The 27,851-nt window shown below is 44.5% G+C and overlaps 1 protein-coding gene across 10 annotated transcripts in view; it reads left to right on the forward strand.

Annotated features, from left to right (window-relative positions):
* Positions 1 to 27,851, forward strand: part of XYLB (xylulokinase) — a 114,822-nt gene that overhangs the window by 13,330 nt on the left and 73,641 nt on the right. For 5 of the 10 annotated variants that reach the window (XM_083579678.1, XM_083579680.1, XM_083579676.1 and 2 more), the window contains exons 7-15: positions 1,718 to 1,783; positions 5,232 to 5,308; positions 18,083 to 18,308; positions 18,870 to 18,951; positions 19,282 to 19,322; positions 20,899 to 21,014; positions 21,483 to 21,598; positions 22,135 to 22,208; positions 23,961 to 24,057. In XM_083579678.1, the coding sequence (XP_083435804.1) occupies positions 1,718 to 1,783; positions 5,232 to 5,308; positions 18,083 to 18,308; positions 18,870 to 18,951; positions 19,282 to 19,322; positions 20,899 to 21,014; positions 21,483 to 21,598; positions 22,135 to 22,208; positions 23,961 to 24,057 (895 nt within the window). The remainder of the gene's footprint in view (positions 1 to 1,717; positions 1,784 to 5,231; positions 5,309 to 18,082; positions 18,309 to 18,869; positions 18,952 to 19,281; positions 19,323 to 20,898; positions 21,015 to 21,482; positions 21,599 to 22,134; positions 22,209 to 23,960; positions 24,058 to 27,851) is intronic. The other 5 variants (XM_083579685.1, XM_083579682.1, XM_083579684.1 and 2 more) reach the window with 1 other exon arrangement.

Raw genomic sequence — 27,851 nt, forward strand, 5'->3', positions numbered from 1 at the left:
GGGGGCGTCAAGAAAGGTGCATGAGCTGGAGGTTCCCCACAGGTTCCCTAGTTTTTTATGCTGATGTTAAGACCCCCAGTTGAGAAGTACAGTGGTACCTCGGGTTATAAATGGTTCGGGTTACAAACTCCGCAAACCCGGAAGTAGTACCTCGGGTTGAGAAGTTTGCCCCGGGATGAGAACAGAAATTGCATGGCGGCAGCGAGAGGCCCCATTAGTGAAAGCGCACCTCCAGTTAAGAACGGTTTCGGGTTAAGAACAGACCTCCAGAATGAATCAAGTACGTAACCCGAGGTACCACTGTACTGTACTTTTCCGTGTAGAAGACTAGGTTTTTTCACGTTAAAACAATGTAAAAAAATTGGGGGCCTCTTATACACGTGAAGTGCAGAGGGAGGGACGGGAATTTTTTTGCTGCCTCAAACAGAAGATTGTCAGCGGCGACAGTGTGGCTGATTGCTGGCTGTGGCAATGGCTGCGGCCGATTGGTTGCTGCCATGGCAATTGAGCGGGTGATTTTAAGCTGTCGGTGGCGAGCGGTCTGATTGGTTGCTTCTGCGTTGCGTGCGATCAGAAGTGTTGGTCTGGTGGGAGCGTTTGTCTGGTGGGTGAGTGTATTTAGGTAACCCCCTAAAAGCTCAACACCTCTGTGCAATCCATAGCTGTCAACCGCCCCTTATTTGGCGGGAAAGTCCCTTATCCCTGCACCGTGTCCCGCTGCTGTCCCTTATTGATGATGTCCCTTAAATTTCCTGGGTTTCAAAGGAAGCAGCTCCTCTCCCTCCCTCCCTGCTGGCCAGGGAGGAGGGAGGCTCCAACTGTGTTGCTTGGCTGTGTTGCTCACCCAATAAGGAGTCTAAGAACGACTGGGGGGTGGAGCTGGCATGCCTTGTGCTGATCAAATCGGCCGCGTTTTCTGGGGACTCGCCATCGCTCAGCGCTTCCCAGCCGAGAGGTGACGGTGGTTTTCCTTGCTGCATCGCCTTTACCGGGTTGCTGCGCTGTGGGAACCACCACTTGAGGCTTCGTTTGGCTGCTGGCTGGGCTTTCTGCCTTTGGCTCGGAGGGGCTCAGAAGTCAAACATACCTGTGCTCTGAAAATCCCTTATTTTGGCTGCTGATCCCTTATTTCCGAGGCTGCTGGTCCCTTATTTTCAAATCTGTAAGTTGACAGCTATGGTGCAATCTCTCCCCATTCTCTCAGTTTTTAGACCCCCCAAATAGGGGTGTGTGTGTTATACACGGGGGCATGTTATACATGGGAAAATACGGTAAGTCAGTTTCACGAAAGGTCCTCGGCAACTTTAATTTGAAGGTAGTGTGGATCTAACCAGTCTCCTCGCTGAGTTGTACAGACTGAATGACTTTAACCAGTTAAGAACTTGAGGCAATTCCTGGATCGCGATGGGAGTCTTCCTAGCCAACCAGCATTGCACATTCCGTTGATCCATCATTTCTGGAATGTAAATTGTGGCCAGGAATTCTCTTGCTGCAGTTTTCATTTTTCTTCTGCTTTTTCGAAAGGCGAGCAGAATTATCATAATGAGCCGATGCATAATAGTCTGTTTTGTGCCTATTGCAACCGAAAAACAACTTCCATCATGCGTCAGACAAATTAAATACCCAAAGTGCAGCGTCCTGAACTCATTATGCCGAGTTAATGGTTATTGACTCAATTTACAGTTTGTGTTCCTAAGCATTGGCCTGTCTTTTGCAGCGTTTTACAGGAAACCAGATAGCGAAGATTTACAGCCAGAACCCCGAGGTCTACACACACACAGAGGTGGGCTAATCTTCAGTTCACTTATTGGAAATCGGAGCTGATTTTTGTTTTGCCTAGATATTTTGGAGAGGAACTTAGTTGCGCAAATTGTACTAGCATAAATAAGGCAACAGTTAAACAAATTCTCACTAAATGGAAAATGGTTTTTTTGGGGGAAAATACTTTGCAAGAGCCGCTGCTGAAATGTACATCCTGGTGGTTTTGGCTTCAGCCCCAACCATTTTGTTAAACATGGGCAATGCATGGCTTTCTGACTACCAATCCATATACTTAAAACATTTTTATACCAGGCTTCATTCTTTTTTATGCATTCAAAGTTGTATACAATCCATTGTTGTTGTTTAGTCGTTTAGTCGTGTCCGACTCTTCGTGACCCCATGGACCAGAGCGTGCCAGGCACTCCTGTCTTCCACTGTCTCCCACAGTTTGGTCAAGCTCATGTTGGTAGATTCGAGAACACTGTCCAACCATCTCGTCCTCTGTCATCCCCTTCTCCTTGTGCCCGCCATCTTTCCCAACATCAGGGTCTTTTCCAGGGAGTCTTCTCTTCTCATGAGGTGGCGAAAATATTGGAGCCTCAGCTTCACGATCTGACCTTCCAGTGAGCACTCAGGGCTGATTTCCTTCAGAATGGAGAGGTTTGATCTTCTTGCAGTCCATGGGACTCTCAAGAGTCTCCTCCAGCACCAGAATTCAAAAGCATCAATTCTTCGGCGATCAGCCTTCTTTATGGTCCAGCTTTCACTTCCATACATCACTACTGGGAAAACCATAGCTTTAACTATATGGACAAGGTGATGTCTCTGCTTCTTAAGATGCTGTCTAGGTTTGTCATTGCTTTTCTCCCAAGAAGCAGGCGTCTTTTAATTTCGTGACTGCTGTCACCATCTGCAGTGATCATGGAGCCCAAGAAAGTAAAATCTCTCACTGCCTCCATTTCTTCCCCTTCTATTTGCCAGGAGGTAATGGGACCAGTGGCCTTGATCTTAGTTTTTTTGATGTTGAGCTTCAGACCATATGCTGTGCTCTCCTCTTTCACCCTCATTAAAAGGTTCTTTAATTCCTCCTCACTTTCTGCCATCAAGGTTGTGTCATCAGCATATCTGAAGTTGGTGATATTTCTTCCGGCAATCTTAATTCCTGCTTGGGATTCATCCAGTCCAGCCTTTCGCATGATGAATTCTGGATATAAGTTAAATAAGCAGGAAGACAATATATAGCATCGTCATACTCCTTTCCCAATTTTGAACCAATCAGTTATTCCATATCCAGTTCTAACTGTAGCTTCTTGTTCCACACAGAGATTTCTCAGGAGACAGATGAGGTGATCAGGCACTCCCATTTCTTTAAGAACTAGCCATAGTTTGCTGTAGTCGACACAGTCAAATGCTTTTGCGTAGTCAATGAAGCAGAAGTAGATGTTTTTCTGGAACTCTCTAGCTTTCTCCGTAATCCAGCGCATGTTTGCAATTTGGTCTCTGGTTCCTCTGCCGCTTCGAAATCTAGCTTGCACTTATGGGAGTTCTCGGTCCACATACCGCCTAAGCTTGCCTTGTAGAATTTTTAGCATAAACTACTTTTTTAAAAAAAATAATAATTATGCAATGAATGTAGTCAATAAAATCAACTCGCTGCAATTTTAAATGCTTGTCCAAACAAATACTTTTTTTTTTTTTTACTGGGTGCTGGAAGGATTGCACCCAAACTTAGGGATGCCAACTGTGTATCCTAACCAGTTAATAATTCACCTGATATTCACAAGTTATTTATTTGATGGATATACTGTTTTTCATCATAAGATCCCAGGGTGGTGTATAACATATAAAACATTTTATGGAGCATCAATAATGAAATCAAAATAACAGCCATAATAACAATCCCCCCGGCTTTATCAGGCCATAGATTATTTAATGGCTAAAGGCCTGGGTATTTCCATAACTGTTAAGCTTCATACGGCAGAAAAGTACGGTTGATAAATGCACAGGAGACTTTTTATGCTGCTTAATAATCAAACTGTCTAAACAGTCTGCATAAAATATTCATTAAAATTACCAGTGAAATCAGATATTATTTAGGTAGCCTATGTTTCCCCCCAATACAAAATAATTAGTTTTTAAAATATACATTATAAAATAAAGTTGCATATTAAAATACATGTCACAATTACATGTGTGGGCAGGCATGCTGGAGCAGGAGAGGCTTTGGCAGGCGCTGAAAACCGTAATGCCAAAGTGCAGATGTTGTGAAACTGAAGGTCTGATTCCTTGCAAGTGCAGAACAAAAATTGGCCCCTTTGCATCCACCTTTGGCCTACAGCTGTGCCCAACAGGGTTCAGTATCTATATCAGGGGTCAGGAAACTTTTTCAGCGGGGGGTTAGTCCACTGTCCCTCAGACCTTGTGGGGGGCCGGACTATATTTTGGGGGGGGGGGAAATGAACAAATTCCTATGCCCCACAAATAACCCAGAGATGCATTTTAAATAAAAGCACACATTCTGCTCATGTAAAAACACCAGGCAGGCCCGATAAATAACCCAGAGATGCATTTTAAATAAAAGCACACATTCTACTCATGTAAAAACACACTGATTTCCGGATCGTCGGCAGGCTGGATTTAGAAGGTGATTGGGCCGGACCCATGATCTATATGGTATACTGTATACAGTCATACCTTGGGATAAATACGCTTCAGGTTGAGCGCTTTCAGGTTGCGCTCCGCGGCAGCCTGGAAGTAATGGAGCACGTTACTTCTGGGTTTCGCCGCTCGCGCATGCGCAGACAGTCAGAATGATGTCACGCGCATGCGTGGAAGTGGTGAAACGCAATCTGTGCACGCGCAGATGCGCTATCATGTCTTACGTTCTGTTTAGTATGCGAACGGGGCTCTGGAACGGATCCCATTCGCATCCCGAGGTACCACTGTATAAGGAAATGAAGAAGCTGCCTTATACTTGCTCAGGCTGCTATTCAGCACAGTCTGGCACCATCTTCAGGTTTCTGGTCAGAGAGAGGTCTCCTGGGCCACTCGCTACCTCTTTGCTTTTACTGGAAATGCCAAGAGTTGACCCTCTAGACCACCTGCAGGCAAAGTGTATGCTTTATTGAGCTTTGATCTGCCTTCCCTGAATTGGTTATGTTTTGGAGCATGGGTCCTGATTTTTCACCCTACTTGCATTGTGTTGTTTTGCCCCCCTTGTATATCTGCAGAGGTGACTCCCAGAACCCTATTGCCTTTGCATACTTGGGCCGAAGCCACTGTTTGGGAAGTTCAGCACCCATAAGCCCTACTGGTCAAGAAGACTTTTTTTAGTATCTGTCTAACTCTTCCATTGAAAGTGGAACTTTAAAAATGCTTTTTTTTTTTAATTGGAATGAGCTCTTGATCTGTTTGTAAATCAAAACGAATGTATTTTGCGTCCACTTTCTCACTTCCCTTTTCTCTTCCAGAGGATCTCTTTGGTCAGCAGCTTTGCAGCCTCCCTTTTCCTAGGGGCTTATGCTCCCATTGATTACAGTGACGGTAAGTGACTTCTAGGCTTGTTTGTTGGCCGTTTAATGTGCTCAACCTGAGTCAAAAGGTCTCTCCTGACCACTGGGAGTGAATAAATGGACCAGCAGGCTCACCTATTTCCTTGTGAATGAAAAAAGCCATAAAAAGTTTTAATACCTGAAAAAGGGCATGAATAGAGCAATAGTGCTTCTGGTAAAGCAGATCAAACATCAGATTTGAAATTGGGAGCCTAGGATTTACATCCTGCTCAGTCACAGATCAATTGGATAGCCTTGGGAAAGTCTATCTTGCTCGGAGACTGTCTAGATCAGAAGTAGGGAGCGTGTGATCTTCTGCATATTGTTGGACTCCAATTCCCATCACCCCTGACTATTGGCCATGCTGGCTGGGGATGAAGAGAGCCCAGCATTATCTGGAGAGCCAAAGGTTATTATTATTTAACCACAAGGTGGGGTGCAGGGCATCATGAAGGTGACTGGGCACCACGGGCAAATCCAGCTAAGGAAGTTTTGGTGCTGTTCCCCAAAAAGCCCAACAACTTTGGGTAAAATCCTAATAATAATAGTAATAATAATAATAATAATAATTTATTATTTGTACCCCGCCCATCTGGCTGAGTTTCCCCAGCCACTCTGGGCAGCTTCCAACAAAGATTAAAAATACATTAAAATGTCACACATTAAAAACTTCCCTGAACAGGGCTGCCTTCCTAAAGAAAGCTCAACATCTCTTTTAAAAAGTGGGGGTTGCTATGGCGATGTTATATACTGCCCTTCATTCATCACTTCATCATAAGATCTCAGGGCGGTTCACAGAATGAAGGTTCTCCATCCCTGCTCCTTTCTATCCCCTCTACACTTCCCTTCTTAGAGTGACTGTGACACCAAAGTTATCTGTGTTTAATGCAAGCCAGACTTCCTCTAGAGTAGAGTTTGCTTGGTGTGTGTGTGTGTGAGGAATGAGTATGGTTGCTCACGAGTAAACAGCCAGGACTCCGACCTGCTTTTTTACAGGTTTTATTTGGTGCAAACTATGTACAGTGCAGACATCCAAAGTTCATGTCTCCCTCAGTCGCTAGCAGATTCTGAGAGTGGGCTTTTCCTGTCCCCCCCCAAGCATAAGAACCTTGACACGCCCAGTCTCCGCCTTTTTTCCTTACGCTTGACTCCCCTGCCAAAACTAGGCGACGGAAGTTGCATCTCTCTTTCCCTATTAGCCTCCCTGGGATTGGTGCTGGGGCTCGCAGAGAAGTCTGTGAGCCTTTCCCTCCCCTCTCCCCCCCATTTCTTCTTCAGTTCTAACACCAGTCTCTGATGAAGTGTTACTGCTGATCAAAGTGGGAGGCTCTCTGTATGTTCATACCTCCTTCTCCCCTCTTGATGGCAGTCCCCTGACAGTGTGAATCATGGATAGCATTAACCATGGTTCACACTGCGACCAGTATAATAGTTAACCATGGTTCAAGGTATTGCACCAGAGTGGAGAATGGTGGAAAGTAATTGAAGGGAAGGGAGCGTTCCATTCCCTGGTGTTCTCCTGAACTCTTAAAAAATTGGCAGACGATTTCATCTGCCGATGTAGCAAGAAGCTGCAAACAAATGGGCACGGCGACCTGTGCCATATGGAGCCATATGGAGCAGCCTTCATATGGATGTAACATGTAACTGGCCCTCAGCAACTTGCAGTTTGCATGCTCTTTCTCATTTTTTTCTTCAGAGATAACACATTGTTCAAATAATGATCCCCTTCTTCATTTCTTCTTGGTTTATAATATTTGGGTTGTACAGACTATAAAGATACTCGGTCCAGTTGTTTAGCCCTCCAGTAGAACAGATCCTTTAAAAAAAAAAAATCCAATAAGCTCCATCAGAAAGTGTGTGTGTCAGAAAAGCAAATCTAGGATGATGCTCCAGTTCCAGGAGGCACAAATCTCTTCCTGTAAAATGTTTTGCACTTTGTTGATTGATTTTTTTAAAATGTGCCAAAAACTATATTAGAATGACAAATGATTTCCATTTATACTGTGTGGGGTTTTGTTTTTAAGTGAGAAACTTGAGACTAAACAACTTAAATGTGTCATTTGATGCATCACCCTTTACAAGTGATAAAACACTAAAACTTTTGAAAACAGCCATTCTGCTCGCACCATGGAGATGCCTAAATTTCACTCTCACCACAGAGATGTCTTACTTTCATAGATAGTGACTTGCATAAGTCATAAAATCCATGGAGTAGTTAGTTGACCTAGCTTTTTGTGTCCAAAAGCAGCTCTTTTTCTACTGTGCTAATAGCCTATTTCTAATAATCTAAGTTGCAAATGCTTTCTTGCACTTAAGCAGCAGAACACAGAATGAAAATACTTACATTTACCAATAGCCAAAGCAATGGGGCAATGGCGCAGAAGACCAGCCTCCATGCCTGGTGCCTCTCTAAGGATGGATGGAGCATCCTAAGTCTATTCTGTGTTAGTCTTGCTTCCACCCATTCATAAAGTCTGGGTTCCATTCCATTTTTTGCACACTTTCTGAAAGAAAGCACATAAAAAATCTGTTTAAATTGCACACATTTTGTTTGCACTCTTTCAATAAAATAAACATCTTGCAACACAATTCCTCCACCCCTAAAATATGTATTTAATCTGCATTTTAAATGTAAAATATGTGCACTTTTGGGGACTGATTCTGTAGAATCTGGAGAAGTCTGTAATCCGATTGATAGTTGTGCTTTGATCTTAAGCAGGTTCAGGAATGCCAAATTGTAGAAAACAGACTGAACAATTTCCTTCCCTAGGTTCCTCATCCTCTCAGCAGCTGGACTGAGGCTTTCTTGAGGCAGCTGGGTTTGCCTCTGGCCTTGATAAATTTCTTCCTCTTTCCTTTGTTTTTCAAATTGTGAATAGATTTTTTTATTTTTTATTGGAGAGGGGATAATAAGATGAAGCCAGTACAGTCTTACCTTGGTTTTCAAACATAATGCGTTCTGGAAGTCCGTTCAACTTCCGAAATGTTCGGAAACCAAGCCGCGCCGGATGTTCGGCTTCCGAGGCAAAGTTCGCAAACGGGAACACCTACTTCCAGGTTTGCGACTGTCAGGGAACTGCCATCAGCTCAGAGGCGAGAGGTGGAAGGGCAGTTGGGTTACAGGGAGACTCCGAAGCGTGCAAAACAGCTCTTCCTCTGGGAAGGAGGGAAGCCACGCCTCCAGTGGGGAAGGGATGCAGGGCTCGGAGGATGCAAGGGAGAGCCACAGCCCCGAGCATGAACAAAGCGTGGGGGAGGCAGGTCCCCCTCTGCCCACGCCCTCTCTGTGCAGTCGGTTTATGCGCAGAGAGGAGAGGCGTAGGATGGGGGTCAAAAGACTGCTCTGCTGGGGAAAGTTCAAGGATCGCCCACTCCCAGATTCTGCTAGTGACTGAGCAAGACAGGGAATTGAGACGTTCTGCACTGTGAATGTTTTTGTACCGATTGTTAAGTTGTGGGTGAACATATCAGACGACACAGCGATTCTTCAAAGCAGCTCTTTATTTGTAAGCTGGAACAGAACTGAACAGCAAACAGCTCAGCCGGCCTGCTTTTATAGGCAACCAGCTGTCAACATTGTAGCAACAACAACCCAGGGTTTCCCGCCTAAAGTGGACCTGAGTGAAAACTATATACATGATACTCCTGGTGGCCAGGGTGAGAACTTGAATACATAACCCCCCTCCCCACCGAGATAAGGCATTAGTTACCATCATAGTGGTTCCATTACATACAGCAATACCCTTATTGGTTTCAGTCAGGCACATAAGCATATTAATTGACCCTATTCACCATGCAGCTTTACATGTACAGTTTGTCCAGTGAACATAGTCTTTTAAATACGGCCTACTGGCCTTGTGGATTTCCTGGGTGGAGAGTTCAGCAGCTTCTGAGGCCACGGCCTCCTCAATGGCTTTCTGCAGCGTGAGGTCTGGCTTGGCAAGGAGATGCCGTTGCAGACAGATGTCCCGGACCCCACAGACGATTCGATCCATCAGGGCATCGTCTAAGTCTCGGAACTCACAGTGCATTGCAGCTTGTCGGAGGGCGGTGGTGTAGTTGTTAATTGACTCCCCCTCTGCCTGGTTCCGGTGGTAGAATGCATGGCGGGCAGCAATCTTGGCTGCCTTTGGCGCATAGTGGTTGCGGCGCTTCTCTTGAATCGTGTCCCACGGCTCTGCCTGGACTGCTAGAAGCGCAACCAATGCTCGGGCCGTCACGAACACTTCGGGGCAACAAAGGCTGAGGAAGAGGCCCTGCCTCTGCTCTACAGACCCTCTTGTCAGCTCATATGCTTGGAGGTAGCAGTCGAACCGAGCGAGGTAGGAGTCCCATGATTCCAAGGCTGGGGCAAACAGCGGTAGAGGCACGAGTGAAGCCACGGTTCCGATGCCGACGTGGAGGCGATGGATGGAACACAGTGCTCTAGCCAGAACAGTCAGCTCTGAATTGGTTCTGCTCCGTGATTTCGCTCAGTGTTTCAGCTCCGTGATTCAGCTCATCTCAGAGGGTGGCCGCGTCTGGCTGTGCTCTGATGTCCATCGATCCCACCTTCGTCGCTAGTGTTAAGTTGTGGGTGAACATATCAGACGACACAGCGATTCTTCAAAGCAGCTCTTTATTTGTAAGCTGGAACAGAACTGAACAGCAAACAGCTCAGCCGGCCTGCTTTTATAGGCAACCGGCTGTCAACATTGTAGCCACAACAACCCAGGGTTTCCCGCCTAAAGTAACTGACGTTGGTACCTGAGTGAAAACTATATACACGACACTCCTGGTGGCCAGGGTGAGAACTTCAATACATAACACCGATAATAAAGCCTTGAAAAGACAAGTGGGGGTCTTGCCTGTTCGCTCTTGAGCAACCGCACCGGCACACACCTAAGAGCGACATTCGAGGTCTGAGTTGTTCGTGAACTAAGGTGTTTGAAATCCAAGGTACGACTGTAATTAAAGACTCCCATCGCCCCCTGCAGGAATAGAAACTGACATGGGGCAATCATAAGAAAGATTGTTAAAAGGTTACTTACTAATTCCTCAACCAGTATCAACAGGAAGTAATAAAATGGCCAGAGCCTGCAAAGAGGAAGGGTGTAAAGGCACGAGGGCCTTAACATTGCTTTGTCTGTTCGCACTAGAGAGGCTGGAGCTGCAATAGCATTTTAGGACAAAAATTGCCAGAAATCTGATCTGATCTGGAAAAAACCCAGGAGGGCGATACATAAAGCATTGGAAGTCAACAATCTTGAGAGGACGGCAATTCCAGAGAAAAGAGCTGTGTAGCGTCAGTCTTTGTAGCGTAAAGGACAAATGAGAATGATTTCTTTGTCAGCCTTGAACTTCTTTGTGCATTTCGGAAAGATGTTTTTGCATACCTGGTTAATACTGTGCCAACGTTTGTATATTCCCTAAAAATGTCAGTTGTGTTGCTTGGCCACTTTGAGCTTTGAAGTGAGCTGCTGTAACCACTTAGTGAGCCTCTCCATTCATCCCCATATTGACCCCACTTTTCATCTATTTTTTTTTTAAAGATATTTATTGAAATTTTACAAAAACATAAGTTTACAAAATAAAAAAAGTCATATAAAAAGAAAAAGATACCAAAAAAGAGAACATAGAAAAATACATGAAAAAGAAAAAAGAAGAATAAAAATACAAAATACAAAAGACAAATAGCTAAAAAAGAATTAAAAACAAATCCGTTTTTTGTAACTTTGAACTCATTAGCTTATTTCCTTGGCCTCCTCACACCTCCCCTTTTTGTATTCCCATTTAAATAATCAAATCAGCAAATCCTTACCCTCTTTCGTTTATCTTAACTCTGTATCTTAACATATTATAACTCTATATTGTCGTCCATTATCAATTCATTTTTGCATATTCTTATTAACTTTGTTGCTAATGCTTGACCCCACTTTTCATCTAAGCATTGCCGCCTCTTTGCATTTGTCATTGAACCACGACCTGAGAGAGAGAGAGAGAGAGCGCTGCTATTCATTGCTAGCTTTGTATCTATTCAGAGTAGTAGACCAAAGAACTGTAAGTGATTGAATGCACTCGATGTAGGTCTATGGGGCAGCACCATTCTTTACATTGCTGCTTAATGAATGCCTCTTTCTTTATCTTCCTGTCTCTCTCCAGCAATATCGCTCTGTATAGATAACAGCAGATTGTCAAGCAGAACAATGCGTGGGCAAAGTCCTCACCAGTCCTTTCTGAATGGGCGCAAGCAAGCTTCCAAACTCCGTGGGTAAAGTCCCACCGAGATGTGGTCTCATTGCTTTCAGTAAGCAAGATAACCTTGTGCTCAAGTTCTTTCGATTTTTTAAAATGCAGTTCAACCTGGATGTTCCTCCAGCTCGGGATCAAAGAGGACTTACAACAACAATAATAATCATAATAATTCATACAGTTGCCTGTAAAATCCCATCATGACAAAGTCCGATTTTTTTCTTGAGAAATATTTATTAAGGTTTTACAAAAACGAATATACAAAAACACATAATAAAAGAAACAAAAAAAAAAGAATAAACACACAGAAAAAATAAGAAAAATTAAAAACAATTCTTTTTCATAACTTAAAACTCATTTGCTTGTTTCTTTGACTTCCTCACACCTCCCCTTCTTGTATTCCCATTTAAATAATCAAATCAGCAAATCCTTACCCTCTTTCATTTATCTTATCTCTATAACTTAACATTTTATAACTCAGTATTTTCATCCATTATCAATTCATTTTTGCATATTCTTATTAACTTTGTTGCTAATATCACTTATTTCCAATCCAACATCATTTTAATTATGTTTTTACCTATTTATACCCTTTTTCCATATTCTTAAAGCATTACAGCTGGAAACCACTTAATTTCTATCCAACATCATTCTAACATTCATTAAATGACAAAGTCCCATTTACCCAGCTGGGAAAAAAAAGCCTTTCAGAACAAAAAAAGAGTCTTCAGTGATTTCCAGAAAGTTCAGATAGTGGACGCCAGGCATATCTTGACAGGAAAGTTATTCAACAGAACTGGAGCAGCCACACTAAAAGTCCTGCTCTGAGTTGATGTAAAGTAAGATTCTGAGATTTTGGGAACTTGCAGGATCTATTGGGTATCTAAAGCAGGGGTAGACAACCTAAGGCCTGTGGGCCGGATGCGGCCCAATCGTCTTCTCAATCCGGCCCACGGACGGTCCAGGAATCAGGGTGTTTTTACATGATTAGAATGTGTGCTTTTATTTAAAATGTAAAATGCATCTCTGGGTTATTTGTGGGGCATAGGAATTCATTCATCCCCCCCAAAAAAATAGTCCGGCCCACCACATGGTCTGAGGGATGGTGGACCGGCCCACGGCTGAAAAAGGTTGCTGACCCCGATCTAAAGGATATGGTAGTCTCCCAAATAACCTGGTGCTGAGCTGTGTAGGGCCTTATATGTCAGGGTTGCAAGACTGGGGTGTGTGTGGGGGGGATATGATGTAGCAGCCACAGTTGCTTCATTTTTTTATTGGGATATGGAAATGTATACTCTCCAGGTTGCAACCAGGTAACACTTTGCAAGCGGTAGTAGTAGTAGTAGTAGTAGTAGTAATTCTTATTCTTATTACTATTATTATTAGTATTTGTTTCATCTGAAGAACACAAGGCAGTTTACAATATAAAATGTTTACTAGCAAACATTGGTCCGATAAAAGGTATCTCCTGTGCTGTTGTTATTTAATTTGTGAATCGCTTTCCACGTATATCTCCCAAAGCAATTTACAGAAGCATCCTTAAGAACAGCTGCAATAGCAGCCGTATAGATTTACACATAACACAAAATGAACACCTTTTCATCTAGCACTAGCGGGAAAAGAACAAAAATGTCTTCAATTGTTTCTGGAAAGTACAGTTCCACAGAAAAGGAGTAGCCACATCCAGACCAACCTCAATAGTAGCCCAACACAGAGTGCATCGCCTTTCTCATTCTCTGGGCTGAAAACACTGACAATACATACCAAAGTGTGTTAATGGGTCATGATTTACTGGACAGTCGTCGTTATTAGAAGTCATTAATTCTGGATGAAGAGGCTGGGAAAGTTGATCTACAGATAGTTTTGCAATCCAGATGACGGAACCTAATTTTCTTTGGCTGATGGTTTAGTTTACCATCCAGCTAGCTGTATAGTTCATGGGGTTACAAGCACTGTTGAGATGTATTAAATTACTGGGCATACTGAATAAATAATCGTAGGTCTGCAATGCAAGCATTAGTGGACTGGTTTTACTGGTTTCGTTGGTTTAGACGATGTGCTTTGTACAGAGGAGATTAGAGAATCATGCACAGATGGAGTTTAAAGATTGGAGTTATCTTGCCCTTTTGCAAAGTGGCACAAGAGAGTTCTGATTAAATGTTTCTCAGGGTTCAGAAAAGTCAGGGATTTCATCTGAAAATCGCCATATGTTGCTTTAAAACTGCAGTTGCTCACTGAATACATTAATCTGTCAATTCTTGGCCTTTATGCAAATGGCAAATCTTTACAGTGTTTTTTTTTTTAAATTAACCCCGCCCCCCACCAAATAGAAATGGAAACAACAGCAGCAACCTAAATTGAACAGAATATGTGTCTGGTTCATACCCATATAATTATTTTGTAGGGGGAAGGGTACACTGAGCAACAAAACCTAAGCATGAGTAGTTGAATATGTTTACAAAGTTTTCTAATGGGTGAAATAATTTTGATTTTCAATATGTAACGAGCTTTCCAGTTGCTTCCCTTTTGCATTCAGTAGCTTGTTGTTTAGTCGTTTAGTCGTGTCCGACTCTTCGTGACCCCATGGCACGCCAGGCACTTCTGTCTTCCACTGCCTCCCGCAGTTTGGTCAGACTCATGTTTGTAGCTTCGAAGACACTATCCAACCATCTCGTCCTCTGTCGTCCCCTTCTCCTTGTGCCCTCCGTCTTTCCCAACATCAGGGTCTTTTCCAGGGAGTCTTCTCTTCTCATGAGGTGGCCAAAGTATTGAAGCCTCAGCTTCACGATCTGTCCTTCCAGTGAGCACTCAGGGCTGATTTCCTTAAGGATGGATAGGTTTGATCTTCTTGCAGTCCATGGGACTCTCAAGAGTCTCCTCCAGCACCATAATTCAAAAGCATCAATTCTTCGGTGATCAGCCTTCTTTATGGTCCAGCTCTCACTTCCATACATCACTACTGGGAAAACCATAGCTTTAACTATACGGACCTGAGCCTAGGCCACTCCAGTTTAGTGAAAAACATCCAACATTTAAAATCTGTTATCTAACATCACCTAAAAGATACCAAGTGCAGCACACAGTTTAAAATCAACGAGGCCGGACTTTAGGCTTGCATGATCTTCTTTATGCACTAGTACCCTGATATCCACCAACAGGAACCAAGTACGATACATCGCCTGGGCCTACTCACATCCATCCAGCACTCTGATGCCAAAACTATTCATCTCTCTTGCCTTCTCCTTCAAAACTATTAATGGCCTTGCCTTTTCTTTCTTTAACTCTTTGGGCTTATTTCTAGATCCCATTCTTGAATTTCCAACCCTCAATTATTTTTCTTTTTTTAAAGGTAAGTTTAAATGGTAACAGAAGGGGAAACAATACTTTGGCCACCTCGTGAGAAGAGAAGACTCCCTGGAAAAGACCCTGATGTTGGGAAAGATGGAGGGCACAAGGAGAAGAGGATGAGATGGTTGGATAGTGTTCTCGAAGCTACCAACATGAGTTTGACCAAACTGCGGGAGGCAGTGGAAGACAGGAGTGCCTGGTGTGCTCTGGTCCATGGTGTCACAAAGAGTTGGACATGACTAAACGACTAAACAACAACAGGCTCAGATGCGAGAGTATAGCTTCTGTGAAATAACTGGTACCTCTGTGGCACCTCTCTGGTCTGAGCAGTGTTCATAACTGTGTGTTCTTCAAGTCCTGGTTTTCAACTAAAGCGAGTGCCCATGGAACGATGCCAGCCCACTAATTGCTTCCTGGTCCGCGGCAAGGGAGCCAGTTCAGCCTCATGCCAATTGGCAGCATGCTTCAATGTCTTCTTCCTCCAGTAGCAACCGGAGAACTGGCAGGGTCCCAGAAGAGGAGCAGATTTAGTGCCTCTCTATTTATAAAGAGAGAGGGAGAGAAAGAGAGGAAGGGATGAGAGTGGGATGGAAATAAGCCTCAGGGAATCACAGTCCTCCTAGCTTTCCCTCTACACCTTGGAAGAGATCAGAACAAAGAAACACCTAAAAGGAAAGGCTTGCCAATAGCTGGGTGAGACAAGACAGAGAGAGAGAGGGGGGGGGGGGGGGGAGAGAGAGAATAACTTAATTGAAGCTGAAAAAGGAAGTAAAGCAGAGTAGGGAGGGAAAAGAGAGAGCATTGACAGAAGTGCAAGAGGTGAATTTGCACTCTTTTTAAAAATACAGGAAGAGAAAAGGCACAAAAGCAAGAGAGAACACTTGACTCTTCTCTGCCATGTATGATGTGAGCTGCTCAGGGTGCTGCTAGCACAGGCATCCCTAAACTCGACCCTCCAGCTGTTTTGGGACTACAATTCCCACCATCTCTGAGCACTGGTCCTGTTAGCTAAGGATGATGGGAGTTGTAGTCCCAAAACATCTGGACGGCTGAGTTTGGGTACGCCTGTGCTAGCCTCTACTCCGAATTGCTGGAAAACCACTACCCGCTTTGTCTTTTGGGAAAATGTTTGCTTGCCGCCTTACATCTTTTCGTTAGCATGCACACAAGATATCTGAGTGGGTGGTGGATGCATTTTGATTCCTGGGGCTGCTTCCAGACTGTCACTTTTTGTGGATATGATCTGATCATAAGCTGACAAATTTACGTTGTGCAATATCAAGTGAATTTGGTGCTCTTTTGTGACAAACCTGCTCTAACAAAAAAGCTCCACCACCACAGGTCAAAATTTTTGTGGATCACGAAGAACTTTCTGAGAGTCAGAGCTGCTTGACAGTGGAATAGACTCCCTTGAAAGGTGATGGATTCTCCTTCCTTGGAGGTTTTTAAGCAGAGGTTGGATGGCCATCTGCCATGCATGCTTTAATTGACATTCCCTCAAGGTGCCTTCCAACTCTACAATTCTATGAGTCTGCAAAAGTACACACAGGAAAATGTGAGATGGCGGTGTCACTGGGTGATGTCATATAATATCTGCAAACAAATCAGAATGAATGCTCAGCAAACAGTGACATTGTACAACAATCTTTGTGCAAATTTTGTGCAAACATATCAAGGTGGATGCTTAGTAAACAGTAAAATGTCATGGAAATTATGCAAAAAATATTCCCAGAAAAGATGCATAACAAAAGCATCTTTAATACAAAAGGGTTTGTGGTGGAGAAAACCTACACAGCGGGTTGTAGCTTGTAATGCAGAACTGAAACTGAAAGCGTAGCTTCTGAACATTGGCTCAGTTGGCTCTTGGTATGGCAAGCCAGAAGGGCCAAAATACTACAGAAGATCCTCGTGTTAATGCATGCACCTGAAAATGCTGTTTGAATGCTCAGCTATAGTTACATCCTTACCTCCACAACCGGTCTAGATAGTGAACGCTGCTAAATGCCCTGATGAGGATGATGATAATAATAGTAATTCATATATATCTCAGTACAATGAATAATTACTGTAAGTGATGATAGGGAACATACGATACAACCAACACTTAAAAAAACTCATAGCGACGAGAATAAAAGATGTTACTCATTAAAACTAGCATCAATAAAACTAGGTGTTACACATTAAAAGCTTGTTGAAATATGTGTCTTTAGTTTCTGGCAAAAGAAACAGAAAGAGGGAGCCTGACAGATTTCAGTGGGAAAGAACATTCCAGAATTGTGGCATCACCACAGAAAGGACCTTGCTCCTCCTAGGTCTCCAGTGATGCATGGGGAGAGTTCGAGGATGGGTGCGAGAGATGGCCTTTTCTGGGGCGATGCTGCGACTTTCTGAGTTTCAGCTGCTCTGTACCAAGTGTAACCACGGGCCTGTTTTCATACTGAGTGTTCTTAAACATTCTTTTTAGTGTTTTAAACGTCAGCTATTAAGGGACGCGGGTGGCGCTGTGGGTTAAACCACAGAGCCTAGGACTTGCCAATCAGAAGGTCGGCAGTTTGAATCCCCACGACGGGGTGAGCTCCCGTTGCTCGGTCCTTGCTCCTGCCAACCTAGTAGTTCGAAAGCACATCAAAGTGCAAGTAGATAAATAGGTACCGCTCCGGCAGGAAGGTAAACGGCATTTTCGTGCCCTGCTCTGGTTTGCCAGAAGCGGCTTAGTCATGCTGGCCACATGACCCAGAAGCTGTACGCCGGCTCCCTTGGCCAGTAAAGCGAGATGAGCGCCGCAACCCCAGATTCGGTCACGACTGGACCTAATGGTCAGGGGTCCCTTTACCTTTACCTTTATTAAGTTTTCAAATGCCCTCTTCTTTCAGAAGCAAGTGTGGGACAAGCTATTACAAAGGGAATCATTGCAATGTGCTCAGGGCGTGACCATTGGCCTGAGCATAGATGTGTTACAAATGAACAAATGTTTAATCTGTGGAAGGTTTGGGGTGGCAGGCATGCTCTCTTCAAGATGCAAATCTCTTTCTGAACTGCCCTTGCCTCTGTTTACTTGCTGCACTACTTCCAGCTGACTTCTTTCACATCAAATTCTCCACACACACACCCCCACCCAGTTTGTCTATCTGGTATATATTGTGAGCCTGTGGGGAATGGGAACTACGTTTTGTTTGCTTGATCACCAGGGGAGCTGGTGTCCAGCCAGCTGAGATCTGCAGGGTGCAGAGCCTTCACAGTAGTGGCACCCGCACTTTTGGCTGCTGGGGGAAAAAACAGCTGCTTCCCTTCTCAGGTTCTGGCATGAACTTACTGCAGATCCACAAGAAAGTATGGAGTCCGGCCTGTCTTGATGCTTGTGCACCTGGATTAGGGAAAAAGTTGGGCCATCCTGTACCATCTAGCAAAGTACTGGTATGTACTGCTGTGACAAACATGACAGTGGAAGATTACGGCCTGTGTCTCCTACACTTATTTGTATTTTCAATGCACTGCAAATTTAAACTGATTTAAATTACCGTGGCTCCCCCCCCCAAAGATCCCTGGGACCTAGATTGTTGGAAGGGATCTAAGAAATTAATCGATAGCTGCAAAATTTGGCTGTATATGTTATGTGATCTACAGGTATTGTGTGAACACTATTTTATAGTGAAAGAGAGTCTGCCATCGGCTTTGAAGTGGCTACTTGTTCTTGCTTGAAACTGATGTGGCAGATTATTTCAGCCACAGGTACTTGCGAGTGTACTGTAAAAATGTTAGGTTAAAAAAAAATGCTGGTAGAATTTTGAGTCTCTGTAACAAAATAGTAGACTGTGGCTGCTGGATTTATCTTTTGCAGCTCTCTCTTAGACTTTTGTGGATCTTCTGTAGAGGAAGCTAGATGTTTTTCTTAAAGTGTCATATGCTTGATGCAAAAGGGTTATGGTACTCTTAAACCAAAAACCTTTCATATTGTACTCTTCCCCCCCATTTTAGGGTTGTGTTTCACCCTACTACATCCAGCGTTTTGGGTTTAATTCTGGCTGTAAAGTCGTTGCATTTACTGGAGACAATCCAGGTAAGAAAGTCAACATTCGCTGGTAGAATTCTGAGTCTCTCCATGATTCTATCCCTTGTCTATTTTTTTCTAGGTCCCTTATGATTATTCTAAAGAGGCTGCAATGGTTTCTGTGCCTGGATTGCAGCCATCCAGAAAAAGAAAGGTGAAGCTAAGTCTTATGAAGAACAATGGGACTTAGTTGCACAATTAACAGCTTCAGTCCCATTTATTTTGATGGAATTAAGGTGTGCCTATCTATTCAGTTGTATCTATTGTGCAGGATGTCCTAGTATCTGATACAAAGGCTGATCTCATAATTTCACAGGACTCTCTTGCTTGCATTTTCAGCATCCCTGGCAGCAATGAGACTTAGAGAAGGGGACATTGCAGTAAGTGTTGATGTATTCATGCTATGCTCATACTGCTAATCCAGTGCTGTATGGGGTAGTTGCCTTGAGCAGCAGTTCTGCATTATACATTTTGGTGTTTGACACATTTTGAAATACATTTGAAATATCACCTTCAGGTTCTGTTGACTTAAGTGGAAGATAAGACTGCAATCCTTAGCATAGTTACTTGGGAGTAACATCCATGGAATGTAATAATAATAATGATGATGATTATTATTATTATTATTATTTATACCCGCCCATCTGGCTGGGTTTCCCCAGCCACTCTGGGCGGCTTCCAGAAAAACATAAAAATACAATAATTCATCAGATATTAAAAGCTTCCCTAAACAGGGCTGCTTTCAGATGTCTTCTAAAAGTCGGATACAGTGATACCTCGGGATGCGAACAGGATCCGTTCCGGAGCCCTGTTCGCATCCTGAATGGAATGTAAGACGTGATGGAGCGTCTGTGCATGCACAGGTCGCATTTTGCCACTTCCGCACATACGCGTGACATCATTTTGAGTGTCTGCGCATGCGCGAGCGGCAAAACCCAGAAGTAACATGCTCAGAGCGCACGTGCCACAGAGCGCAACCCGAAAGTGCTCAACCTGAAGCACATTCAACCCGAGGTATGATTGCAGTTATTAATTTCTTTGACATCTGGTGGGAGGGCGTTCCACAGGGTGGGTGCCACTACCGAGAAGGCCCTCTGCCTGGTTCCCTGTAACTTTGCTTCTCGCAGTGAGGGAACCGCCAGAAGGCCCTCAGCGCAGGACCTCAATGTCTGGGTTGAACGATGGGGGTAGAGAGGCTCCTTCAGGTATACTGGGCCGAGGCTGTTTAGGGCTTTAAAGGTCAGCACTAACACTTTGAATTGTGCTCGGAAACATACAGGGAGCCAATGTAGGTCTTTCAAGACCGGTGTTATGTGGTCTTCAGGTAAATCCTTACGTAGTGGGATTTAACTCTGAATTTTAAAAAGCAGGGGAATCCTGTTATGCATGTCCTTAAATATTTCCCCATTAAGATCAGTGGTGCTTAAAATGCTTAATTTTGACTGGATTGTGTGCCCTAACAAGCATAGGACATATGCATTGATTACCCTTTGCTGGTCTGAGATAGATTCCATTTCTGTTGAGAAGGTTTTCGGAATGGATTGAGATGATGTAGAAAGAAAGTTGATTAACCAACCTAGTGAAACGACTCTCTGCTTGAATGCATAAACAAGCTTTGTTAAAAGGTATGGCTTGGAGTGAAGTCGGGTGCTAGGAAGGCTTGGGATTCTGTGGCGGCTGTTTCACGCACGCAAGTCATCACTGTATGTCACAGTTGTTCAGTGACGATTATGCATGTGTGAGAATTTACCCTAATAAATCCATAGATTTCCTTTCGCTTCCTTCTGCACTATGCTTCACGCAAAGGTGACAAGCCAAGCTGATACCTCAAGAATGCAATTGCCTTAATGTGTAATTCAAAGATAATTAGCACTACAAACAAATGGGTTTAATTTAATTTCTGCATTGCTTTTCATGCACGTTGTGCACTAACACCTCAATTATTTCCTCTCGCAGATTAGCCTTGGCACTAGTGATACATTGTTTCTCTGGATTAAAGAGCCAAAACCTGCTTTAGAAGGTCACATCCTCTGCAGTCCAGTTGATTCACAAGCCTACATGGCCATGCTGTGGTAACAAAGTTTATATTGTTTCACGTATGAATACTGTGTTTATTTGGAGTTGGGCCAGTGGTCTGTTTCCTATAGTCCTGTCTACTCTATTTGAGCACTGGAGTAGGTCCAGTGATCTCTTTTTTACGAGGTGTGTCCCCGGCTAAAATAAGCTTTGGATACACAATTAGATCTTATGGGCCTGACAACATCTCTAGATTCCAGGAGCCCACAAGCCTTTTCAGACAGACATCTTTTAACTTTGTCTAGGTCAGACATGCAAAAAGTAAGTCCTACCAGCTTCAACAGGACTTAGGTTTTCCATAGGATTTCCATTTCATAGGAAATGGTTTTCCATTTCAGAAGACTTGCATTGTGCTATGATTTCCAGACCCCCAACAAAACAATGATGTAACTTTCAAATTTTGATCGGATCTGTTGCGAGAGTCGACTGGCATTTTATAACTTTAGTTTTATAATTTACTTTAGTTATAAGAATGGTTCTTTGATGAGAGAGAAGATTCGAGATGAGCTTGCCTCTGGCTCATGGGAGGAATTTTCCAAAGCGCTTGTGTCTACGGCTGTTGGAAATGATGGAAATGTGGGTATGTGTCTTTGCAGAGAGGGAAGTATCAAGGTTTGATTAGATACTTTAGCATCTGCTCCACTGGCCTCTTGCGCATCAATGACCTGCTCATCTACCAGAAGAGCAACACAATCTTCTGTTAACTGCTATCAGACACACCGGCTTCAGCAGACTACCAGTAGCCACTGGAAGAGACATAGAAATCACCGTCAGAAAATGCCAGTGCTCCTTCCCTTGAAAGTCACAGTCAAACTCTGGTTTATAACTATGGCTTCCAGGACAGGTGCATGCCACTGTTTGCTGGTTAAGATGTAATGGAAGACCGTGGTTTACCAGAAACCAAGAAATATCTATTTAAACAGAACATATGAGGGGAGGAGGGAGAAGGAAGAAGGAAGGGAGAGATGAAGCAGCTTGTAAAGGCTTGAACATGTAATGCCCAAACACAAAGTGTAAATCATTCTGCTGCTTATTGTCACCATAATATATATTTTTTAGGTTAAAGATTGTTGTTACAAAACACAAATGTGGTCATATTTTTAACTTTCCATTTAGGCTTCTATTTTGATGTGATGGAGATTATACCGGAGACCGTGGGAATTCACCGATTCAACACACACAACAACAGAGTAAGAGCAGCTTCACATCTTTGAGGGTTACTTGAAACATAATTGAATTCCAGCCTGGGCAACACTTCCACATACCGCCGGAGCAGTACCTATTTATCTACTTGAACTTGACATGCTATTGAACTGCTAGGTGGGAGGAGCTGGGACTGAACAATGGGAGCTCACCCCATCGTGGGGATTCGAACTGCTGACCTTCCGATCGGCAAGCCCTAGGCTCTGTGGTTTTGACCACAGCACCACCCGCATCCCTGGGATATTTTGTCCATGGGATATTTTGATTCAAATCCCTCCTCAGCCCCTGATTTCATTGGCAATGACTTTGGGCTAGATACTCTTGTCTGTACCACAGCTTTCCATTTTTAAAACAAGAGATAGTAACCACAAACCTCACAGGCTTGTCAAGAACATAAATAAGGGTTACAAAGCACTTTGAACACTTGTTTTCTAGCAGTGATCCTCAGTAGGAAGTCGCACCACATTCACTTGCTTCCTAGTGTGTGAACTTTGGTCTGCAGCCATCAGTGCAGTACAACAAAACAATGTGCAGGTCCATGGGGGAGTTTGTCAATATTTGTGATACAAGCTCCCTTATTTAAACGGTGTCCATGAGACAGAGAGAAAAAGATTCCACACCTCACTGAATTAGGCTGCAATCCCAAGCACACTTACCTGAGAGTAAGCCCTTGCTTCTGGGTAGAGATTTAAAGGATTTCACTGTTACAAAGGGAAGTGACAGCACCGCAGGGTTAGTTTTAATCAGGCAGCAGGAATACAAATTTCTGCTGGCTCTGCTTTCTGCGGGACGCGGGTGGCGCTGTGGGTTAAACCACAGAGCCTAGGACTTGCCGATCAGAAGGTCGGTGGTTCGAATCCCTGCGACGGGGTGACCTTCTGTTACGCGGTCCCTGCTCCTGCCAACCTAGCAGTTCGAAAGCACGTCAAAGTGCAAGCAGATAAATAGGTACCACTCCGGCGGGAAGGTAAACGGGGTTTCCATGTGCTGCTCTGGTTTGCCGGAAGCGGCTTAGTCATGCTGGCTACATGACCCGGAAGCTGTACGCCAGCTCCCTTGGCCAATAAAGCGAGATGAGCGCCGCAACCCCAGAGTTGGACACGACTGGACCTAATGGTCAGGGATACCTTTACCTTTACTGCTTTCTGCACTCCACCTCTCCAACAAAAATGTTCTGTAAGCAAGCTTCAAAAGCTTGCTTACATATGAAGGAGAAAATACAGAAACAAAGTTAGCAGTTGCGCTGCAAATATTTCATCATGCATTGATTTCAGGATTGAGGAATGTGCCAGCTAGGACAAGATTATGATTATGAGCTGAATTGGGGTTGTCATGATGCTGCGGGAAGGCAAAGTAGCTCTGACTAAGTACAGTGGTACCTCAGGTTAAGTACTTAATTCGTTCTGGAGGTTCGTTCTTAACCTGAAACTGTTCTTAACCTGAAGCACCACTTTAGCTAATGGGGCCTCCTGCTGCTGCCGCGCCGCTGGAGCACGATTTCTGTTCTCATCCTGAAGCAAAGTTCTTAACCTGTAGCACTCGTTCTGGGTTAGCGGAGTCTGTAACCTGAAGTGTATGTAACTTGAAGTGTATGTAACCCGAGGTACCACTGTACAGACTTGGAAGGCGAAGGCAACTTTGACGCTCCATAAACTGGGCGTTTGGTGTGCATGGTTTTTAAGTAGCCTCTCTTACTGCATTGGGCGCATGGATATTAATCTGTTTCTCTATCTTTACAGGTCTCAACGTTTCCCAAGGAACTGGAGATACGGGCCTTGATTGAAGGGCAGTTCATGGCCAAAAGGATTCATGCTGAAAAGCTGGGATATACAATCCGTGAGTGTGTCTATGGCATGACAAGAGAGCTAAAAGAATGCTGCATTAAGCTGATAAGTCCTGTTTGAGTAGTTGGATGCACATTCCTGCATCCCCCCAGGCTGATCTGGATCAAAAAGAGCACAACTGCCCAGCTCTGAGGGGTACTGCTATGCTGAAGGGTCCTTGTGGGTCAGTAGTTTGAGTGTGGGCTAGAGAGAGCTTCCTCAGAGTTTTCCCTTTTCTAAACACTGGATCTGAAATGAAATATCCTGCCTGAGAGAAGGGGTGCTGAAATGGAAAAAGTGGATCGCTTGGATCTACAGACGGTTGAAAGTGTAGTTTAGGCGGTCTTCTTCCTTTTAGTCTTCCCCGCCATATTGTGTGATTGCATCGGTGGCCCTGAAAGTTGTGGGTGACTGATGGCTACATTCTGGCTCTTTGTGCATTGCGCTAAGTCCCGGTGTGGTGATCACACGCAGGGCCCCCGGACGTTTGACGGTCTATTGACCCTGTGCCGCCACTGCGATTGCTTTTTCCGCTGTCACCACCCCGTATCTCACGGGGACACACGGAGTCCAGTCAGTTGTTAACATAAACAAATAATCAAGTTTATTTTTAAAAGCAGAAACAAGCTTATGGTTTCAGTTGATTTTTCTCTTGTTAGTTTCTTATTCTTAGTTCCTAACAACTCCAAACTGATTATTCCAACTATCTATCTGACTCCACCTAACAATTCCTCTCACTCTCTCACAATACAACTCTACCAATCCACTTCCTGTTCCTCCCTCTTCCTTCTTCAACTCCCAAACCTCAACTCAACTCAACTGACTTTCAAAACCTCCCACTCTAACTTTTATTCCCCCCTTGCAATCTCACTGGCCAATCACACCACACCTATTTTAACCCTTTCCTTATGACCCATCCTAGGAGGCAAACACCACACCCGCCTTGCCAGTGAAAGGAAGGGTGGTTTGTTGCAGGAGCTGAACCAGAAGTAGGAAATCACTTTGCGCTTGAGGTCTAAACATGTTGGCTGCTTCAAGCCTTCCAGAGCCATCTGGAATGTACTTCTTCATTCCCTTGATTTTGGCATTCTTCCGAGGAGGCAAGGGGGAGCCATGGATGTCTAACAGGAGGCTGAGGTTGAGCCGAGCCTATAAGCCACCAGAGCTGATTGCACCGGCGGAGCCTGCAGTGGCAAACCACTCTGTCCCCAGAGACGCTCCAGCAGTCGCCACTTCGGCAGGCGCAGCCTTGCTACCAGCGACAACTAACTCTGGCAAGGATGCTACTGGCTGTACAGCGGCTGTAGGGATTGGTGGAGCTGCTCAGGATCGCTGGCTTGTTCTGATTGGACTGCTGGCTCCGTTTGGGCTGCCGCCACCGCTTGAAGGGCCAATCAGCACTGTTGGCCTTGCTAGATCTGCCAGTCTTGAGGTTGGGCAGGAGCAACAACAGTGGCTTCTGCATCTCCTTCCTCTTGATCCTGGTTCTGGGGCAATTTCTAAGGCTGCCACCAAACGCGGGCGCTGCCGCCACCACCGCCTATGGACAACACTGGCCTGTCCCCCGAGGCCAGCCTCTGGTTCCCTTCCCTCAGACAAAGGCAAAGAGTAGTTTGGATTTGATATCCCACTTTATCACTACCCTAAGGAGTCCCAAAGCGGCTAACATTCTCCTTTCCCTTCTTCCCCCACAACAAAACTCTGTGAGGTGATTGAGGCTGAGAGACTTCAGAGAAGTGTGACTAGCCCAAGGTCACCCAGCAGCTGCATGTGGAGGAGCGGGGAATCGAACCCAGTTCACCAGATTACGAGTCTACCACTCTTAACCACTACACTACACTGGCTCTCGCCAGTGCCACATAGTGCCACATGGCCCAAGCACTCCACAGGGGGCTCTTGCTGTGTGCTTGCCAGAAGGGAAGGGATCTGAGTCACTTTTGCGCTGCCACGCTGGTGAGGGTATCTGTGTGCCCTGAGCTGATTGATTCTTGGGTCTTCTACTGACTCTTTGTATGGCGATGGGCAAGTAACAAACAACTGTTATGTTTCTGAGCGGATTTGAAAGTGCAGAAAAAAAATTAATATAGTCTGGGGTCTTCTGGGACCGTATTGGTTTAGACTGCCGGTAGCGAGTGCGAGTGGAGTGCGTGAATGAATGCTCCCCAGTGCTACGCATCTCTGCACATGGAAAGCTAGGGGAGAAGGTTAGACTAAAGGCCTCCTCCCTCAAATCCTATCTTTCCACCTTCAGAGAAATCCATATTTTAAGCAGTAGGGGGCATTGCAGCAGCCACCATTAGGGAAGCAGTTTTAGGGGAAAGTGATCCATGCTGTTATTGCTTCTAATATCTGTATGAAATATACTCAGAGTCGAGTGTGGATTTCATGCTCTTTATTCAGCTCAGAGTAGTGAGGAATGGAAGTTCCCCCGAAATGTCTGCTTTATATACATTATTTACACAGTGGGCCCCACATGATTGGCTATTTCTGGGATTCTCCTGTAGGCCAATCAGGTTGCGGATTCACTTCCACCCAGAGTTGGATTGGGTGGCTCCTGCGGACCAATCAGACAGCTGCTTCTGGATCCTATTGTTCCAGGACCAATCAGACTGCTGCATTTTGGATCCTATTCAACTCAGTACATAACACTGTAGTTGGGGAAAAGCGCACTTTATAATTTAGTATTTGAGTCCTGGAAACAGAGGCTCAGTTCCTGTGCTCTAGTTTCTGTTGTGGCAACGCCTGCTGTTAAGTGATGCTTGTGCCTCACGTTTCATGTTTGCCTGAAATCATACCTTTGTGAAAACAATCAAGGTTGCTCTGTTGGAAAGAGAGCTTGTTTTCAAGCCTGCTCTCCAGTCTGGGAACATCTGCTAATTCGGTGTTTGTCGTCTCCAAAATGTGCATATAGATTTGCATGAAGCCCAGGTCTCTTGCAATTAAGATGAAATGTTGGCTTTTATAAAACTATACGCGTACCTGCGCCTTGCTATCACATAGTATAACGTCAAGCATTAAAAAGTGAAACTGGTGTGTTTGATATTTTCCTAAATTCTCGTTCTTACTGTGGCTTTATCCTTAGATCTGTGTTCAGTCACTGGCGGTTCCTTTGTGAATGCATAGCAAAAAAAAGGTGTAAGGAGTAGTCTTTCTTCAGGCCTTTTCTTTGTCCTCTGTGGCAGCATCTGCTGAAATGGACTTAGGGCACAATTCACCATGAAGTTCTCCTTAGCATGCCTGATGGAAATGAATGGGACTGGTACAGGAACGCAACTGATCTGATGTTGTGTTGCTCTTATTCGTTTTAGGGGAGAATTCTCAGTTGATTGTATCCATAGAGCCTAATGCTTCGCAAGTTTGAAAATGGTAGTAGCTACAGCAGCGGGCAGTGGGGTGGATTTGCGCTGCTCACCTGATATACCTCTGGCTGAAACACTGGGATGGAGCGGGGTATGGTAGTGGTGAAGTCAGCATGGTGGTGAAGCCAGTCTGGCAGATGCCCCCCTCCTCATTCTGCTTTTCTGAAGTGACCTGAGCCATAGAGAGGCCTGTGAGTGGTGCAGCCCCTTCTGCTGCTGTGCTAGCTGTATGCTTGATTCTTGCAGCTGAACTGAGATATCAATGTGCAGTCGTACCTCGGAAGTCAAACGGAATCCATTCCGGAAGTCTGTTCGACTTCCAAAACGTTCGGAAACCAAGGCGCTGCTTCCGATTGGCTGCGGGAAGCTCCAAGTACCAAGGCGTTCAGGATCTAATTCTTAAGGGTTTTTGTTAAGTTGTGGGTGAACATCTCAGACGACACAGCGA

The sequence above is a fragment of the Podarcis filfolensis genome (genome assembly GCF_964270895.1).
Source record: "Podarcis filfolensis genome assembly, chromosome: 12".
NCBI lineage: Eukaryota > Metazoa > Chordata > Lepidosauria > Squamata > Lacertidae > Podarcis > Podarcis filfolensis.